Source organism: Oryza brachyantha, chromosome 6 (assembly GCF_000231095.2).
Source record: "Oryza brachyantha chromosome 6, ObraRS2, whole genome shotgun sequence".
NCBI lineage: Eukaryota > Viridiplantae > Streptophyta > Magnoliopsida > Poales > Poaceae > Oryza > Oryza brachyantha.
In genome coordinates, this window is record NC_023168.2 from 9,515,661 (window position 1) to 9,536,253 (window position 20,593).

The 20,593-nt window shown below is 37.8% G+C and overlaps 1 protein-coding gene across 1 annotated transcript in view; it reads left to right on the forward strand.

Moving 5' to 3' along the window:
* Positions 1-2,458: 2,458 nt before the first annotated feature.
* LOC102721561 (achilleol B synthase-like) overlaps positions 2,459-20,593 on the forward strand; it is a 30,748-nt gene continuing 12,613 nt past the window's right edge. Inside the window, exons 1-7 of the mRNA XM_006656026.2 lie at positions 2,459-2,656; positions 3,122-3,322; positions 3,402-3,491; positions 16,139-16,336; positions 17,121-17,205; positions 18,384-18,550; positions 20,188-20,376. Coding sequence (XP_006656089.2) covers positions 2,459-2,656; positions 3,122-3,322; positions 3,402-3,491; positions 16,139-16,336; positions 17,121-17,205; positions 18,384-18,550; positions 20,188-20,376 — 1,128 coding nt within the window. The remainder of the gene's footprint in view (positions 2,657-3,121; positions 3,323-3,401; positions 3,492-16,138; positions 16,337-17,120; positions 17,206-18,383; positions 18,551-20,187; positions 20,377-20,593) is intronic.

Below are 20,593 nucleotides of genomic sequence, written 5' to 3' on the forward strand. Positions count from 1 at the left end.
TTTCCTTTGACATAATCAATTAACTTTTGAGGTTTACGTTTAACAATTTATATTATTTAAAAATTTTATATAATTATTCATTATTTTATTATGATTTGATTTGTTTTTTGAAAACTTTAAGAATAATTTACTAATTTTGTATGTTTATAAAATAATTAGATAAGACGATCATGATCCAAAAGTAAATGGCGTAAAATAAAAAAGTGGAACGAGTGTTATAAATAGAGCCACGCAGAAGTAGGGGGCTAATCAGCTAAACAATTAAAGTCTCTCTCGCTGGCTAGCTAGGCAGTGTGGTGAGGAGCTAAGATGTGGAGGCTAAAGATCGGAGGAGGAGGAGGGCCATGGATGCAAGTTAATTTTTTAGTTTCATGGATTAGACCAATTTTTTTATCTTACCATAACTATTACTGATTAGCAACAAAGTATACGAATTATTCATAATAGAAATTAATCATAATACGATAATCAGTCATTAATGACCAAAGACAGTAATTGCCACAAATTAGATTGGGCAATCATCATTATCAGCAAGGCTGGATGTCATCAAGACAAATTGTTTGGATACATCCATCTAGCACATTTAAAACATATTCACTTAGTTACCACCAAATCCACCCTATGTCCACGAACCAAACAATACAAAAAAATCTAATGACCACATCTCATGTAACTATATCCACCAAACCAAACACTCCTAGCCACGATCTGAACATGTGAGTAGCCCAACGTTCCCCTGTTAAATCTCGGAAAGGATCTACCGTAGACCATTGACTTTGTTGCAATTCCATGTTTTGCTTAACTTATACAATTTACCATCATCATCCAATTATCATGCATTAAGTTAGTACTATTCACTTTTGTTTTAATGACTGGAATATCCATAGCAAAAAACATTCAGAATTTTCCAAATATTTTGAAATGTCATATTGTAAACATTATATTGTAAAACATATAAAATTTGGCAGAAAGTTAGAATTTGATATCTTAGATATTTCTGTAAATTTTGAAAGTTTTCAACCAAGAGGTATTTTAGCCATTATAACAAAAACAAACATTAGTGAAGGAAAATTGAACGGCGATGGTACATTGTACAAATTAAACAAAAGTCGATGACAAATTAGAAGATAAATAAAAGTCGATGACATATTGCGCAACCAAACAAAGTCAGCAATAAATCGTGGAATTAGACTAAAATCGGTGGCACGGAAGATATTAATTTCTCTAAATCCTTTTACACAAACATACTCATTGGCGCGTGTCAGGACCGAGTGAATGAGAATGGAGCACATTGGATATATTGGACCGAGCGAGCGATCGAGAGTTCGAGACTATAAATTTATTTATTGGAGTATGGTGCATGCGTGCTCCTGCTCACAACTTGCTCTTTTATTGTCGAGCGTCGTATTATGAATGCTGAACATGATAGGTGTAGGTCGCTGATGTACCCCCCATACCTATATAAACAAAGGCACGCATTTGAGCATGCTGATGAGCAGTACAGCTTCCTACTTGCACTTGGTCATCTCGATCAATTCCCAAGCACGTGAACGTTAGCATAGGCTGCTTTCAATTCCAAAATTTTTTTTTTGACAGAAATGTCACGTCGATATATGCGGTTATATATTTAAAGTATTAATTAAGCGTAGTCTAATTACAAAATAAATTTTAGGTTCCGCCTAAAAACCGCGAGATGAATCTTTTGAGTCTAATTAATTCGTCATTAGCACATGTTGGTACTATAAGTGTGTAATTAGTTTTAATGTTCATGTATATTTAATGTTTCATTTAGGTGTCCAAAGATTCGATGTTTTTGGAAAAAGTTTTTAGGAACTAAACATGGCCTTAGCATCTTTACGTACTTTGCCACTCGCCAAATATTATTTACTATTTATATCGTATGACTTTCTAGTTTGTTTAAATTTATCTATTGATAAATGTATTTAATTTGTATATATGTCTAGATACATTTATATATGAATCTAAGCGAAAGTCGACTTACATGTAAATCATAGGGAGTATTAAAGATATCATATTCTTGATCCTAATACGTGCGTAATATCAGCTGAAAAACCTAAACACATGTATATTATAGAATTAATAGAAGTAGTACGCTGTATATACCGTTTGGTACTTGAGCCCTCTGTTTTTTTTCCTCTCGCATAATTGACTTTTGGAGTTAATTTGTGTTTGACAATTTGTATTATTTAAAAATGTTATATAATAATTAGTTATTTTATTATGATTTGATTTATTTTTAAAAAACTTTAAGAACAACTTACAATTTTTTATATTTATAAAAAATTAAAAAAGATGAATAAGATCTAAAAGTCAATAGCATCGAACAACAAAACCTAGAGAGTATTATAAATAGAGCCACGTAGAAGTAGGGGGCTAATCAGCTAAACAATTAAAGTCTCTCTCGCTGGCTAGCTAGGCAGTGTGGTGAGGAGCTAAGATGTGGAGGCTAAAGATCGGAGGAGGAGGAGGGCCATGGATGCAGACGACGAGCAACTTCCATGGCCGGCAGGTGTGGGAGTTCGACCCGGACGCCGGCACGCCTGAGGAGCGCGCCGTGGTGGAGAGGCTCCGCCACCACTTCACCAGCAATCGCTTCCTCAGGAGGGAACCACAGGACCTCCTCATGCGCATGCAGGTATAATAGTAGTAATAAGATATATATAGTACTAGTAAACTCCATCTTAATTTCCCATGCATATGTATCCATGCACCAACTTATTCTTTGGCTTCTATCCGCACCACTTAGAAATATTCGTCGTTTATAGCTAGATTTGATCGAACCTATAGAGTTTCGGTAAACGATTTTGTGTTACAACAAATTTATAAAATCTAATAAATATATGATATTCTGGCAGTAATTTACGTAACATTTGTACTATATCTGAATTAATCATTTAAGAAATATCAATGATCAGAATTTTACGAAATTGACCAAACCTCATGATAAATATTTTTGACCGGAGAGAGAGAGTAGTATATATATGCTCTTGGATTTCTTTCTCAAAAAGGCCGGTTTTCTATATATAGACACAAAATGGGGAAGGGCAATTAATTAATTAATTAATTAATTAATCCGCCAGCTCTGTCCGTACCCGTGCAGTTCGAGAAGCGAATTAGCACGAGTGATCATGCAGATACAGCAACGAGCGCAGCGCAAAAGTTGGACGACGGTGAGGAGGTGACGGAGAGCGTCGTGGTGGCGTCGCTGCGGCGAGCCCTTGGCCGGATGACCGTCCTGCAGGCCGAAGACGGCCACTGGCCCGGTGACTGCAGCGGGATCATGTACCTCCTGCCATTCTGGGTATGTACATACTAGCTACTACTCCATGTGTCATCGATCGATCGCCTGAATCGCATGCTCTGACCAACCGTTCCTGCAGATCTTCGCCCTACACATCACTGCCACCATCGACGCCGCCTTGTCGCCTGAGCATCAACGGGAGATATGCCGTCATATTTACAATCACCAGGCATGCATGGAATTGAATTAACTGTACACACACATATATATATATATATATATATATAATATAAACTAACATGTTGACCCCTAGAATAAGCTTTTCTGTGCCTCCCCTCTCATAAGACCCAAAATCAGCTCACACCACCTTCCAAGGGCCCAAAACCCCTACGGGCCTAGTCAAAACTCTCCCCCAACGGTCAAACCAGTCTTTTGACCTTGCTCTACATCTCACCTTTGTCGACTTCCGTCTACTTAAAAAGTAAGACAAAAGTATATTAATATGACGTATAAAATACAGCGACAGCAACAAAATATAGTTATGATGGATCTAGTTTTTTAAATCACATTTTCAACCATTGCAATGAAAATTGTTTTAGAAAATAATATAAGAGACATGAGATATTACTCTCTAAAGATTGTGAATACAATCTTTTAGCTCTCTCACATGCATTAGTTGTACTGTAGTAACAGTATGCAGTCACACCGCGTGTTACTACACTAACATCATGATGTTACTGTACTTATATCATGATGTTAGTGTAATTATGCAGTAACACCGCACATGTTACTGCACTTATATTGCTATGTTACTTTATACATATTTTGTAGCAACATGATGCATGTTATTGCTACATAGAATGTATAACGTTACTGTAGCTATTGTCATAGCATTAGTGTATACTAATATAAATCCTATAGATATTTTTTAAGATTTCAAACTTTAAACAACTTTATCTCTCATTTCATATATTATTTTTTAAAAATGTTTATACCACATTATTAGAAAAAAGTGCTTTAGAAATAGATCCCTCATGTATACGTTTGAACGTTGTTGCTACAAATTAGTTGTCGTGTTACTCCATGTTTGTCGTCTTGTTACTGCATAATTCATATGAGATGAGGGATGAGCTTAGATAGACATGAGGGTAAGCTCATAGGGATTGACCCACGGAAAAATACTTTGACCAACCTTTAAATAAAATGAAAATGACTGTGGTTTATGGGCCTTGGAGTGAGGGTGGGAGATGGGAGATGGGATAAGCCTTAGGGGTTCTGTGATGGAGGGATATACAATAGCTTATACACTAAATAGGTGCACATATTATTCCTGTTATATATATATATATATATATATATATATATATAAATATAAAATTGTGAAAGGTGGAGTACAGAACCGCGGAAGAACACAGAAAACTTTGCCGTCGGACTTTCTTTTTACATTATTTGATTAAATTAAATAGGTGTATCTCGTGGAACACCTCGATCATACTCGAACATGCACTACTACTAAAAGAAAAGGTAAAGTTTTGTGTACAGGTCAATCGATTTTCATTCTCTTTTTTATTTAATTTATTGCAGTAGGCGGCTCTCTTGTTATTTATCGTAAACACGATTTTTATAGACCGGTGAACAGCTTGCTTCTAGCTTAATTAAGGTGCGCGAAATTCTTCATTTTTGCAAGCTGTTTCCACAACCGCCTGTAAAAAATGGATTCCCTAGGAGACGGTTCTATAGAAATCAATTTGCATACGAAACCAGGGGTGATTAGTTGGCTTTTTATAAAAAAAATCAAAACAACATGTTTGGAAATAAAAAAATAACTTGTGAATAAAACTATTTTATTTGTTATTAGTGATCCAAAAGTCAGTGCTAAAAAATAAACTACGATAAAAAAATTTAATAATCTACTTTAAATTTAAGGGTGAAATTTTATTTATTTTTTGTATATAAGTATAAGCTTAAAAAGATAGGGCGGCAGCGTGACACCATGTGATCAAAATCAGGTAGCACATTGAGTGACCTTGTCCAGACATTTATATTGATGTTTAAAAAATTTGGATCCATGCTTACAAATGAGATATCACTACAATGCACGGGGACGACCATGTCTACCACTCCAGAGGCCACGGTCACAGACATGTGATTGACTCGATCTACTTGTTCAAAGGCCATTGGCACTGGATCCGCCAGTCACGAGGTCACCACCGGCAGATCAAATGCTCGAGAGGCCAATAACATCGTTACCATCAGACAAGCCCTATACACGACTGTCTAGTTCTTGTCACTAATTAATGTGAAAGATCAAGCCCCTTCACCATCCGTGGAGTGGCAGGTTGATGGCATCGAACACCCATAGCTCATGTGGTGCATCTCACACACAATCGCTGTTCATGTGAGAGGAGCACAGTAAACAAATGCCATGAGAAGCACCAAAATACTGTAGCCACACTGATTTTAGGTACTGCAGCAAATAGTGTTTGATCTGGTCCGTCCGGTTTAATCCAATGGCAAAAGGATGCTCCAAATTCCGGTTACCGTAGCCCTTTGTAGTAGCACATCCTACTGCAGATGATCCGAACTATAAGATAGCTAAGGGGAGGGAGGTGTGGTGAGTGGCAGTGAAATGTGGATGGAGGAGGAAACTGAGGGATGTGAGACTTGATTGATCAAGGGCATTGTGGTCATTGCTCTTATGCCTTCTGTGGGATACCTATACCGGGGGTATCCGGAGATTACACGAATACGTACAGTCAACGGGGTACCGAATAGGCAGAAGAATATATCTGTATGGTATCGGTTAGGAGTCTGGTACGTACCGGATTGCATGCCGAGTACTTCGGACCTGAGCCGTAACCAAATTAGGATAGATCTTAGTCTTGATAGATTATGACTCTATTATATTCGTAACCCTTCCCCTCACTATATAAGGGGTACGGGGTGTCCCATTGACGGCAACAAAGATTCATCTGCGCAATACAATTGCCAAGCAGGAGTAAGGTATTATCTCGCCCCTTCGAGAGCCTAAAGTTTATTGCCGACATCAATCGTCACCCTATAAGTTTATTGCCGACATCAATCGTCGACAGTTGGCACGCCAGGTAGAGGGTGCGCTATCTTTTCTTTTTCAATTTAAAGCACTTTTGAGCGAAGTTCGATGGACTTCAACTCGGACATCATGAAGAGGAAATTCCCGCTGGGCTCGACCTTCAAGTTTGGCGGCATTAGGCTTCAGACCGACCGATTCGGTACGCTGTCGTACACAGAGTCGAGCTCCTCCGACTCCAACAAAGAGGTTTGCCCATTCCAGCCTAACGTGAAGGCATCAGGTCAGACCGAGATTCAATCCGGGTCACACGATACCAAGATGCTCTCCCCTGGGTTGGACAGGCAGGCAAGTCAAGGCGCGACCCCGATGGAGGTAGAGACCAATCTCGAGGCGGCGCCGACTCCTTTGGTCAACACTTCCGAGACTCGTAGCAGCACTAGAAGCTTCGTGCCGCCCCGAGAGGTCTTCGCCGCCGGTAAGCCGGTGTCGCCTTCTTTTGCAGCCAATCGGCAAGAGGAGGAGGCGGCCCGACTAGCAGAAGAGTGCCGACTCGAGGAAGAAAAAAAACGCTAGGAGGGGGATGAAAGGGAACGACAAGCAACGCAATCTCACGCCACGCTACGACTCCAATCTCGAAAGATGCAGCGCGACCTGCTCCAAACACAAGTTGATGGACACGACGTCTTCAAGACGCCCCAGCAGAACGTCCGTGCGGCCACGGATCTACTCGGCAACATCATCCAGCAACTCCCACAGCCAAATATACCTGCTGTAGAAACCATAAACAAGGTCAAGGCCATGGTGACTGCTGTTGCGATCCTACACTCCCTCTAGCGCACGACAGGTACCACAGCCGCTCGTTCGGAGGCTTAGTCGTCCAGATCTCCTAGATCTCGGGCGAACGTCTCCTGGCAACCGACTGGGTCCCAGCCACATAGCGAAAGCAGATCGCGTCGTTACTCTCCTGACTCGGCGCGGAAGAGGGACTCCATCGAAAGACAAGGCAGCATTGACGATGAGATTCACCGACTGGATCAGCAACGATAAGAGCTCAAGGCCGAGAAGCGGTGCCTTAATCAAGAGGACTTCGCTGACCTCCACCGCAAGCTCGAACGCCAACGCCACACCCGCCAGGAGGACCATCACCGCGATCGGGATCACCAAAGTCATAGCCAGGCGTCTAGGCATCGGTCACCCGAGAGCTCTGACACTGACATGACAGACGACGTCTTGGCCTTCACCAAGAACTTAAGTCAGTTGACTTGGCCGACTGGTTTCAAGCCCACTAGCATTAAGAAGTACGACGGCTCCACCGACCAGAAGGCATGGCTCATGGTATACTCCATGGCCATCCATGCCGTAGGAGGTGACACCAAAGCCATGGCCAACTATCTTCCGGTTGCCTTGGATGATTCGACCGAACATTGGTTGTCGGGGCTCCCCAAACGGTCCATTGACTCAATGGGACACCCCGTACCTCTTATATAGTGGGGGGAAGGGTTACGAATATAATAGAGTCCTAATCTATCAAGACTAAGATCTATTCCAATTTGGTTACGGCTCGAGTCCGAAGTACTCGGCATGCAATCCGGTACATACCAGACTCCTAACCGATACCATACAGATATAATCTCCTTCCTATTCGTACCCCTACGACTGTACGTATATATGTAGTCTATGGATACCCCTAGTATAGGTATTCCACATGACCCCTGTTATATTTTCATGGAGGAGTCTTGTTTATTTCTTCGGTAAAATACTAGTACACCTGATCACTCACTAGTACTATACCCATGCTAACACGCTAGTCTCTATTTAGCAATGTAAATAAGATATCCTAAACTCCATTAATTCCAATCCTATAAACTAAACATTCAAAGTTTTCTAACAACCAAGCATTTGATACTTTAGTTATCTAAACAAATTCTAATAACAATGTAGCAAACTAACTATTAATAGTGACTATTATAGCTTCAAAAAACTAATTATAGGTTAGCACACACTGTAAGTACAAGTTTCGAACGATGGATAGCAAGACCAAGTTCATACATAAATTTCTGAAACATTGCAGCAAGTTTAGACACTAATTTCAGAATCAATGCAAAATAGAGTTCACACGGTACATTGATAATTGCAATTAAACAATTTATTTATATCATCTAGTCTTAGCACAAAACTTAAACTTGTAAAGCTAAGTTTAATGGAAAGTTACTTTATGTCTCCTTAAATTAAATTAAAAATTATTGATTTATGTATATGTTAAATGAACAAAACAGTTGTGCAAGTCTCAAAAACACGTAATTCAATATCTATTGTTGAGCTTAAAAACAAATATCAATGTTTCTCCTCATAATGCATAAAAGATTTAATCACATGTTAATTGAATGTATAATACATAGCAAATATTTCTCACATGAGCTCTAACAAAGTGAAATTACCTGTGACACTTTCACTGGTTGTGTTTTCCGTTCACTATTATCTAGATAGGCGCAAACTTCCCATTCAATGATTTAATGATTAAAAAAATATCCTACAGTGATGCATCATTTGACAGCAAGGTGTTCGCTTATTTAACCTAAACTATGTTGTCAACACAATATTTCTAAAACTGCTCATACTATTTGGTGTCATTGTTAGTGATTTGGTTATTTGGGTGTCTAGAAACAATGGTGTAGAGCCTTGATCGATCAAACGATGAGCATAGCTACGTTGTGTTAATGAGTACAAAATTCGTTGTCTTGGCCATCGTTGCTTGCATTTTAATGGTGTGTCTGGTTGGCTTGTGCTACTGCGTCAGCCGCTCTAGGGCTGAGGTTGAACTTTAATTACGAAGGTATATAGTGTATATTTATGGGAACTTTATAATTAACCAGTTTATATCCTTATATCTATATAAATTCTCTGATATAGTTAATAAAATACATATAGAAAATGATTGGTTGATGGTTTTTTCTTTAGCTAAATTAAGATTGAATTATACAGAAATAAAACTGAGGCAATATATTGATTCATAAATAAATTATGTTCTTAACCCTTTAAACATTGCTGAAAGTATACTTTTCTTCATGAACTACAAAATCGACTCCATATCACCTGCAGTCTTTAAAACCAAATTAAAAAACACTATCAAACATATTTTTAGTGCTTTTATTTAAACTTTGCTCAAAGTATACTTTTTATACAGAGGAATCCAATGACAACTTGCTAATTTGTCATAGTTAAGTACTATTATGAATTGTGATGGAAAAATAATTTGTCATTAATTATAATATGTGCTACAAAGAGCTATACTACTAAAATATCCCTTGTGAGCAGTACGTATGTTAAGCCAGATGGCACCCATACATGTATAATACTCAAATGTTACCCTACATTGCCTTAATAATAGTTGTCACTTTTCAATATAACTACTTGGACACCGAGAGAAATATAAAGGCGATAAACACAAACAGGCTTGCCACTGTCACGCCCAGAAATTTCTTACATGAATTTCTGAACTTTATTGTTTAATAAAATCCCTATGCAGGACCAGCCGGGGTACACCAATAGACATCACCATTGTTCTTAAAAACAACAATAAATGGTAAACAAAGTCTAGCGACATGCAGCGAAAAGTAAAACAAAGGGCTTGTGGCTCCAGCGTAGCTTGGCTCCAATCCACAGGCAGCACCTCGACGGCGGACAAGCATCAAACCCTAGAATCGCCTCTATCTGAACAGTACTTTATCTCTAAAGGGGAAAATACGTAAGGCTGAGTACAACCACATACTCAACACCACACTGCTCAACGTTACACCATGTTACAACAGGCCCAATCCACTACTCAACGTTACACCACGTTGCAGTAGGCCCAAGTAAAAGCCAGTTACCCAAGTCATTAAAGGTTTACTAATCACAGTGAATCTGGGAGTCCGCCCGTGACCGTGTGCACGGCTATTCGAATAGATTATACTCTGATCAGAGGTGTACTATTGTACCCACAAGACACGACTCCACTGCATTTGAACGTGCACTGACATGTCACCACGACACGGTGGATAGGAGCTGTGATAGGACCCGTTACATAGCTATCTCTATTTAATCACACCGCACTTCAGGTTTCACCCCTCCTTTACACCAAGTCGGGCAGTCCCCTCTTGTGCCTTGGTGAATCCAAAAGCAGCATAGGCCATCGTTACACCACGACTCTCATACATACTCCATCACGTCCACCCTTGCCTTGGTACATCAAATAGTTCGAAGCCATGCTTTAAATCCCACCTAACCCATTTTGGCATGTGGTTAGCACTAGATTACTTCTAGGGCATCCCGTGAACTGGTCCTTAATTATCATGGGTGCATCTCTCAAAACCATGCACCCACGACCCACCATTATCAGTATTTTAGTTGGAATTAACCCTGTCGGGTAATGAATCATTAAACTAAATCAGTTTACAGGTGATTATAGTTTTCCATGTGCTACTTGGTCTAAGCAGGGCTAAGCATGGCTTAGTCCTAATACTACTTCAGTTACCCCAGGTTCATCAGGAATAGAGAATGGATAAACAACGGCATAATACAATAGGTTAAACCCAGAAAATAACATAAAGTAAAATACTAAATAATGCATGTTTGAATTAAATAAGCGGGAACTTTACAATAAATGGGATCAATATGGTCAAAAGGAGTGCCACTTGCCTTCCTCAGCTTTAGGAGGGATCTCTACGACGATGTCGAAGTACACGGGCGCTTCGGTGGGCTCCGAATCTAGGCAACAAAGCATAAAAATAAATAAACAGGTACAATCTCTACTGAAGCAGAAAAAGAAACTATTTTTAATGGATTCTTGATATTTTTCTGGATTAATGAAATTTGAATAGGCCTAAACGGAGACTAGATGAATTAGTTATGAATTTTAGAAGTTTTCTGGGTTTTTAATCTAAACAGGAAAAACCTTAATTTGATTTATTGCATAATAATGAGGCTCGCTGACGTTAGCCCGAGGAGAGGGTGGCACCAACAGGTGGACCCCACCTATCGGTAAGAGGGGGAGGCCGAGGAGGCTGACGGGTGGAGACCCGAGGGGAGAGAGAGGGAGGAGGAGGCAGGGCGGCTGACCAGTAGGCCCGACCGAAAGGGAGAGGCTGGCGGGTGGGGCACACGACGAACAACGCACATGGTCGACAACGGCGTGCGGTTCGGCGGCCACCAGCCAGAGATAAAAAAAAGAGGGCGGAAGGGGGGAGGGGCGCTCACCAGCGGTTGGAAGGCGGCGGTCACGTTGGCGAGGCGGCGGGACACGCGGTGACGGGGTCCGGTGGGGTCAGTCGTCGGTGGACAGCGTACTTGGGTTTTATAGGGGAGCCGACCGAGGGCGGCGGCGAGGGTTTTATAGGGGAAAAGGGTGCAGGGGTTTGGAAAGGGCACGGCGATGGAAGGTGGCGGGCGGAGGATATGGCGGCAGTGACGGCGGAGGCCATGTCAGACGCGAGGAAGGGGCAGCTGATAGGCGGGGCCCGCCTGTCAGCAGGCACGGCGGAGAGGGAGGAGGCCAAGCAGACCTCTCGGTGCGGTGGGAGCGAGCTGGGATGACAACCCAGTGGGGAGGGAGGGCACGCGCGGGAGGGAAAGGAAAGGTGTTGTGCTGCAGCCACGGCTGGGCTTGCCCGGGGAGAGGAGGAGAAGAAAGGAAGAAAGGAAAAGAGGGATTTGGGCTGCAGCCCAAACCTGGAAAAAAAAGGAGAAAAAGAGAAAAAGAGAGGGAGCCTCAACTTGCCAATTTTTAAATTAAATTTTGGGGTAAATTTTATAATTTAAATTTTAACTTTAAATCCAGTTAATGATTTTGCGGACTTCGATTTATATAAATTAATTCTTTTGAGGGGTATTTTCCTATGCTTTAGTTAGGCCAATTATTATTTAATAATTTCTTTATTTGAGTTGGCTTAGGATAGAAACTTGGGGTGTGAAAGCCACTCAGCCCCAATCATATATGTGTCCAATACAGAAAGATGTTGATTAACACGTAGCACATTAATGACTCGAACTAAGGACCTATCGGTTTCTTTCAGCTATACTCCACTGATACTTAATTTTAGCAAATAATTATTAGCAAAAGAAATTCTAACCATTCACGTTCATTTTAGCAAATAATATTAGAACAGAAGGGGTATTCAACTTGATTAAACACATAAACAAGTACAAATACACAATATTTAGAGTTTAGAACTATGTTAGAGTCCTTTAGAAGTATGAAACTATCCAAAATCCTCATGCAAACCGACTAGGGGCAAACCCCTCAGTTAGGACCTTCATCTATATCTTGTATGTTCACCCTCAAACCATTGAACGGTGTCGATCCATCCATCAAGATCTAAGAAAACAAGTACAGAAAGAAAGGATGACTCAGAACATAAAGTATTGGCAATGCCATTATGGTATTTTCTAACCTAAATGAAGGCTAGAAGCAAGGCATAGACATGGTTAAAGGATAGAGTTAGCATAAAGCAGATTTCATTTGCAATATTTCAACTTCAATAGGCATGGTAAAATTGAAGCTTAAGTAATAACATGGCATAGAAGTAATTTTCAAATCCATACTACAACTCATATGCACCATCTTCAAAGTCATCTCATCCTTAATTTCTCTTTAAACAATGTTCCCAACCTTCCCATTTATAAACAAAATCAATACATAAACCTACACTCAATGGACATAATCATGCCACCCATGACCATGAGTACGGCTAATCGACTAGATTTACTCTAAGTTCGTCTACTAACCCACATGATGGAAAGGAGTAATCATGCAACACATGACATATGATACTAAGAGTTCCTGATTTATTATCCATGACATAGTCTTCACATTACCCACCATTTAACCTTGCCCAACATGTAATGCGTTAAGCTAGATCGAGAGGCACTAGTGTCGTTAGGTGGCAGGTCCATGGTCGAACCTAACGCCACGGAAATAAGGGGTTGTTTAGATGGAGCTAAAAAATTTAGCCCCATGTCACATCGGATGTTTGGACATTAATTTAAAGTATTAAATATAGACTAATAAAAAAACTAATTTCATAAATGAGAGCTAATCCGTGAGACGAATTTTTTGAGCCTAATTAATCCATAATTAGCAAATATTTACGGTAGCATCACATAGACTAATTATGGATTAATTAGGCTTATTAGATTCGTCTCGTGAATTAGTCCAAGATTATGGATGAGTTTTATTAATAATCTACGTTTACTATTTATAATAAATTTCTAAACATCTGATATGACTAGGGCTAAAGTTTAGCCCCTAGAAACAAACACCCGCTAAGTATGCCTAACTTCTCATGAGGCACATTAAATTGTATTAAACAAACATAGACACCAATTCTGTTATGGGACATAGGTATCTCATCCGTATAGCATCTATCCATACTACCCAAACTACCTAAATGCAAGGTGAAATAATGAATAACATATTCAACTATGGATATCCAACAGTAGTAGATGTGGATGTACCAATTAACACAATATAAATGACCAAGTTCAGTCCTTAATTAACTTATACAAGTACTGCCCATGTCGGAAAAAAACTACACCATATTTGTGCCACTTGCTCGCCTGAGTGTGAAATCATGTCACTTCAGTTTTAGTTCACACTAGTTTTCATTGTTCCTCCTATACCTAATTACCAAAAATCCATTTAATCAAAGTTATAGAAGCGAGGGCTAAGCATATACATGTAAATAACAAAATCTGGATAGTTTGCAAGTTCTAATACCCAACCTAAGGTTACAAGTGGGAGCATGATAACATTTCAAGGGTAAATGTACAAAACTTAGCTGTAACGACCATTTAACCGGTTTTAAGTATTTTCCAAACATACATAGCATCCATATATGTCAAAACATAGGAAATAGAAATGTTCAAAGCCAGTGAGACTATTGGCTTCGGAGATGGATTCAGCTGTGTGTTCAACCTCTTCCACTACTTCAACTCCTATTGGCTCCTCTTCTAATTATTTAACGAGAATAAACTACATTCAATAAATATGCAAAAAATATAAAATGCTCTATTATGCATTATATTTATGATCAAGTGCGTTCATACTGATTTTATATGATTATTGGGGAAGAAATTTCCATTTTATCATTTACCAACTAAAATATATGAATTTTAAAAGTTCAATATGAAATTTGTAGAAATATTTAATTGATTGGTTAATTTTGGGTTGGACAAGGGTAACTTAAATTAAGGAACACAAATATTACCATTTTTAGGAACAATGAAATTCAATTCACATTTTTTATGTTAGGAGAATTTTCTGTGAATTTTTTAACAAGGAAATCTATTTAAACCAAAATGAGAGATAAATTCCTATGGTTTTACCAGAGGCTAGACGATAACTTGGTTTGGATGGAACATAAATATTTTACGTGGAATTGATTATATTCACTAATTGGCAAAACGGCTGAGTAGGCAATCCAAGATAAGTTGATATTTAAAATTTTAATGGTTGTTTTTTTGGTTACTTAACTCCACCTGGGACTTAATTATAGTGACTAATTGAAAACAAAAATCAGAGGTGTTGTTAACACTGTTAAGTCCACCTCAAAATTTTTATAGAATTCCGGTTAAGCCAAACTTAAAATTTTAATGTTTTTGTCCCATTTAAATGTATGAATGCACCCATGGTGGTCACCACAAATGCTGAAAATGGATGTGATGAAATGATGCACTTAAGGAGAGTTGTTTTAATTAATTTGTAATTTTATAACACCATGAATTTGGGTCTGTTACATATAAAGGCAATAACGATTGCATGCTTGTCCGTCAATATGAACCCATCACTGCTGTAATATAATCTGATGGCAAAATAATGTGTGACAAAATTCTAAATGAAATTGTAACAGTATGCTAATTCATCACTATTTAATTGTCACTGCTGATTATTTTTTATGATGATAATATTTTTTTGTCACAACCTATAAGGTAAGTTTTCTCAAATATTTTCTCATCACATCTGACTAGTCACCGATAACAAAATTTGTGAAGATGTGGTATTTTGGCAGTAGATGCAATGGAAATAGTGAGAAAAGTTTAATTCGCCACAGTTCACCCATCACTACTTGCATTTTTTGTCATGAGAAAATAGTTTACGACTGTTTGCTTATATATGAAACAGTGACAACAAGAATACATTTAAGTATTTACCACCTGCTACAGTACCTTATTTAATGACTTGCCACTCTCGTCTATGGCATATGGGTTTTGGACCTACCTGTCATACACACACAGATTAAGTGTCACTTCTAAGAGCGAAAATTTCTTTAAAATCCCACAAAAAAGAGGATCCCGCTACAGTTCATATTTGAATGTCCTTGGGTTTCATTAGTTAATTTCAAGAACTAATCTAATGTTTAAAAAATTGACATTATATTCAACCCTAAACTATAAAAACATTCACTTTTCAATTAACCTTGTACATGACATGTGGTTGTTTTGGATGACGTGGCGGAATCGTATACCAGTATTGTACTACTCGTTTCAAGTTTTTTTAGGGCGTCATTGATTTTTAGCTTACGTTTGATCATTTATCGTATTAAAAAAATTATATAATTATTAGTCATTTTGTTATAATTTAATTTATTATTATAAAACTTCAAGTATGACTTATAATATAGTATAAAACTTTTGAATAAGACGAATGGTCAAATATAAACATAAAAGTTAACGCTGTCCTGTAAAAAACATGGAGGGAGTATCATTTTTTTTTTGGTGCTAGGGTGTATTTAAAATAAATAGTACATAGAAAACAAACTATAATGATTGACTAAATAATATTTGTGTAGAACGAGGACGGTGGATGGGGCTTTCAGATCGTGGGGCCAAGCACCATGTTTGGCACTTGTTTGAACTACACCACATTAAGGCTTCTCGGTGAGGTGAACAAGACTGGTGATGGTGATCCACTGGCAAGAGGCCGGGCTTGGATTTTATCCAACGGAACTGCAACTGCAGCTCCGCAGTGGGCCAAGATATTACTCTCGGTACGGAGACTTTATCCGAATTTTTTGGATTTTTGGTTTTATTTATTAAATAATTCACAAATTTGATTTTGTATTTGAAAAAATCGTACTTCTAACCTCCTGCCGCCCTCTGGAAGGGCGAAAAGCCTACTTGGCTAACATCTCGGTGGACAGCAGTGGAGGAGATGACGGCGGGGTAAGAAGAATTGCGTTTAGGCCCTTGCCGCCCGGGTTTTTTTTGCAAAACGTGCAGCCTTAGCCGGGAGGGGAGGCTAGGGGCTAGAAAATTTGTAAAAAGGCCCGACAAGGGCGTAAACGTAATTTTTCTTGTCCCGCCGTCATCTTCTTCACTCTTGTCCACCGAGACGTTAGCCACATAGGCTTTCCGCCCTCTCAGAGGACAGCAGGAGGTTAGAAGTATGATTTTTCAAAATACAAAATCATATTTGTGAATTATTTAATAAATAAAATCCAAAATCCAGAAAGTTCGACTTTATTCTACTTACCTAAATGAATATACTCCCTCCTCCATGTTTTTGGCTTTTGCTAGATTAATCTGTATATGTTCTACATATATATATAATATATAGATGTTTTGATTCTTAATTATTGATATAAATTTAGTGCACGCTAAAATATCTTATGATCTGGAACGGAAAGATTATAATTGTTAGATTGTCAGCATATATTGTATAACAACAAATGATTGTTTGATGTACGGAATACTATGTGTATTATTAAGCAATTCATTTATCTGTACTAATTAAATTGCAGTAATGAACATTATATTTATTAACCCCCTCAGGTTATTGGTGTTTATGATTGGTCCGGAAATAATCCAATGATCCCAGAACTTTGGTTGCTTCCACGTTTACTGCCAATTCATCCAGGTACATTATTTTCGTAGCTCCTTCAAATGAGTAATATCAAAAGTCACTATCTGGTTTCACATCACAAGACATGAGTTCAAACTTTTCCAAATCCTGGCCTTTAGGCCTTGTAATAGTTCCCAAAACTTTTTTCCAAAAACATCACATCGAATTTTTAGACACCTAAATAAAGCATTAAACATAAATGAACCAAAAAACTAATTACACAGTTATGGAAGAAATCTGGAGACGAATCTTTTGAGCCTAATTAACCCATGATTAGCCATAAGTGCTACAGTAACCAACATGTGCTAATGACCGATTAATTAGGCTCAAAAGATTCGTCTCGCGGTTTCTAGGCTAGCCGTAAAATTCGTTTTTTCATTCGTGTCCGAAAACCCTTCCGACATCCGGACAAACATTTGACGTAACACTTCTCCCCAAAATTTTCTCAATCTGAACACCGCCTTAATTTATTTGCCATCGCCATACCTTAACACTAGTACCGTAGACAATCACCGAGAAACTTTTGGGATCATTAATTAACATAATGATGTAAATAGCAGTGCTATAGCGTATAATCGACCCGACGGCTTTGTCCACAACTATATTGCCCAGTTGATTAAGACCAATTTTACAGTTCGTACCAAATTTTTAGGGTAAAATTTAGTATCTCCCGTTATCTTCCCAACACCGTAAAATTGCTCACTACCGGTTCACATTTAGAAATTAGAACACATTATCACTTAATTGCAAAAGAAAGAAATTGTGATTTTTTTTAACATTTATAAAGTGATACTAATTTAGGATTTGCATAGGTTCGTGGAAACCAATTTGGTACTTGGAGAGGTGATGTTCAGTTGTTAATGCTATATCTGTATTGCTAAATTTATGTTTAACATGCCCCCGATATAAGTTCTTCTCATATGCATATATATGTAAATCTTCAGAATTTATGGTATATTTGTATTGCTAAATTTATGTATTGGGGTACGAACACAATTTTCTGGTTACCCACAACCTGAGATATCGACAAGGGTTCAGTATGATTAATTAACTGATTTGGTTTTGGATGGCAATGATACGACAACAGGAGTAGATGTTCAGAATATTTTTTTTATCTGGTAACAATAATATTGGGTGAAAGCAAGTATCATCATTAATTTTGGCTGAAGGTGATTTTTTTCATTTTTTTATAGGGCGATTCTGGAACTTCACGCGGACCGTTTATATGTCGATTTCTTATCTTTATGCGAAGAAATTCGTTGGGCCAGCTACTCCAACAATATTATCATTAAGGGATGAACTGTACGATACACCATACGCTGAGATCGATTGGAACAAGGCTCGTGGCAGTTGTGCGAAGGTTTGTTAATTGATTTTCTTTATCGATCTTGAAAAGGTATATAGAGGTTTTTCTCGTGTAAAAACGTACGTGTTACCTTTAGACACTAGCTAACGATACGTCATAGAATGTATAGTAAAAATAGTTGTGCCATAATTCCGTACAATCAAAGGAAATTATTGTCGATAACATGATCTTGCTCTGCTTGGATCCCCATATTTCTAAGTATTAAATGGCACTCAATCTGACTGCTGATATCAATTTGTTTCGACCGACATGTCAACTTTTTTAATTCAAAAGTCAAATTTTCTGTTCCGGATCAATGTAGAATTGCAAAATTCAATCGGTCGTAGCAAGAAACCAGAAGTTCTGCAAAATCAAAAAGAAAAAAAAAAGCAGGAGTTCGAGATGCACAGCCCACCGGATCAGGGGAAAGAAAGCCGAGATAGAATCTTCAAATTATTTTTTTTCCGTAAAAAAATTGAGGTAGTTATGAGGTGGACCTATGGAATTGCATTTAGATTTCGTGATTTGAATCGACATGGTCAGAAAAAACAACCCTATCTCTAGAATCTATTTTAATTTCTCAATTCTTGTTCCAATTCATATGATTCAAACTGGTCGAAGACATCAAAATCAGGCATTAGACATGGTCCAGAAATTGCCAACACGTACCCTATGTCTTCGTTTTAACTTTAATGCAAATTTAATATTGGTATTGTGACAAAGGGCGCATTCTAAATAGGAGCTAGTTTGAGCTGATTAGCTGCACGAAAAACAGCATGTTATTTGGGAAGATTTCACATAAAGAATGAAATAATTAAGAAACTAGATAAACTCATGATGTAAAATATTGTAATTGGGCCATAGAATAGGTTAAAAAATTAAATAAAACTACCACCCAATCTTTTACCCTATGTTTACGGTTACCAATCAAAAATTTTATTTTCAATCTTAAATTTGGGGTATATTTTGGTATTCTTTTAAGATAATTTCTTTTCCACTTTTAACTTTTATATCGCTAATTACATATATATATATATATATTATTTATAATTTTTTATTTGCAATTATGCCGTTTGACCTGAATAAGCCAATATATCACCCTCTGTATTGATTTTTTTCCTTCAACATCACGATTCCACAAATTTCTTGCACAAAAGTTTGGATAAGCAGTGATTCTGTAGGGGTATTACTGTGGACCATTTAATTAAATGACAAAAAAAGGACCATTAAAAGGACAGAAGTGTGAAAAGAAAATTTGTATTCACTGAACTTATATACTCCTCTGTTACAGATTATATACTTGTCACTCTAACTTGGTCCTAAGTCAAGCATTTATATCTTTCAATTTTCAGAAATTCATACGGTTTAACAACATATGAATTATATATTATGAAAGTATTTTTCATGGTGAATCTAGAAATTTAAATCTTATTATGTTAAGCTATATCAATTTCTAGAAATTGTTGGTAAAAGATACAAATATGTGACCTAGGAGAAATCTAAAATGACATGTAATTTGAGACTGGCACTAGATTTGTCTTGATCAGCAACAGATGATTTTCTTTACCGCTGTAAGTTTCTTTTTGGTAACGCACTGTTTATTCGACTTTCTGGATTGCACTCTCTGATTACTTCATTTGCAATTTTGTTAGGCGGACATCAGATACCCACCTTCAGTAATGTATAAAATTATTTCAACCTGTCTGAACAAGTTCGTGGATCCAGTCTTGAATTTTTGGCCAGTCTGCAAACTAAGACAACGAGCTTTACAACACATAATGGAACATATCCACTATGAAGATGAGCATACTCAGTTCGTTGGTCTTTGTCCTGTAACCAAGGTAATGTCTAAAATCGTTGAACTTCCCGTGAGTGACGAATTTATTTATTAGATTTAATTAATCAGATGTGTTTTTTTTTATTTTGCATGTTGGGGCAACATTTGCAACAAATTAAATTGCGTAAGCTCAGTGGTTAATATTATACTTTGACCAATCAAACCAAGTATTCTTTTATTTTGAATCCAAACATAACATCTAACTGATCAAATTAATCTAT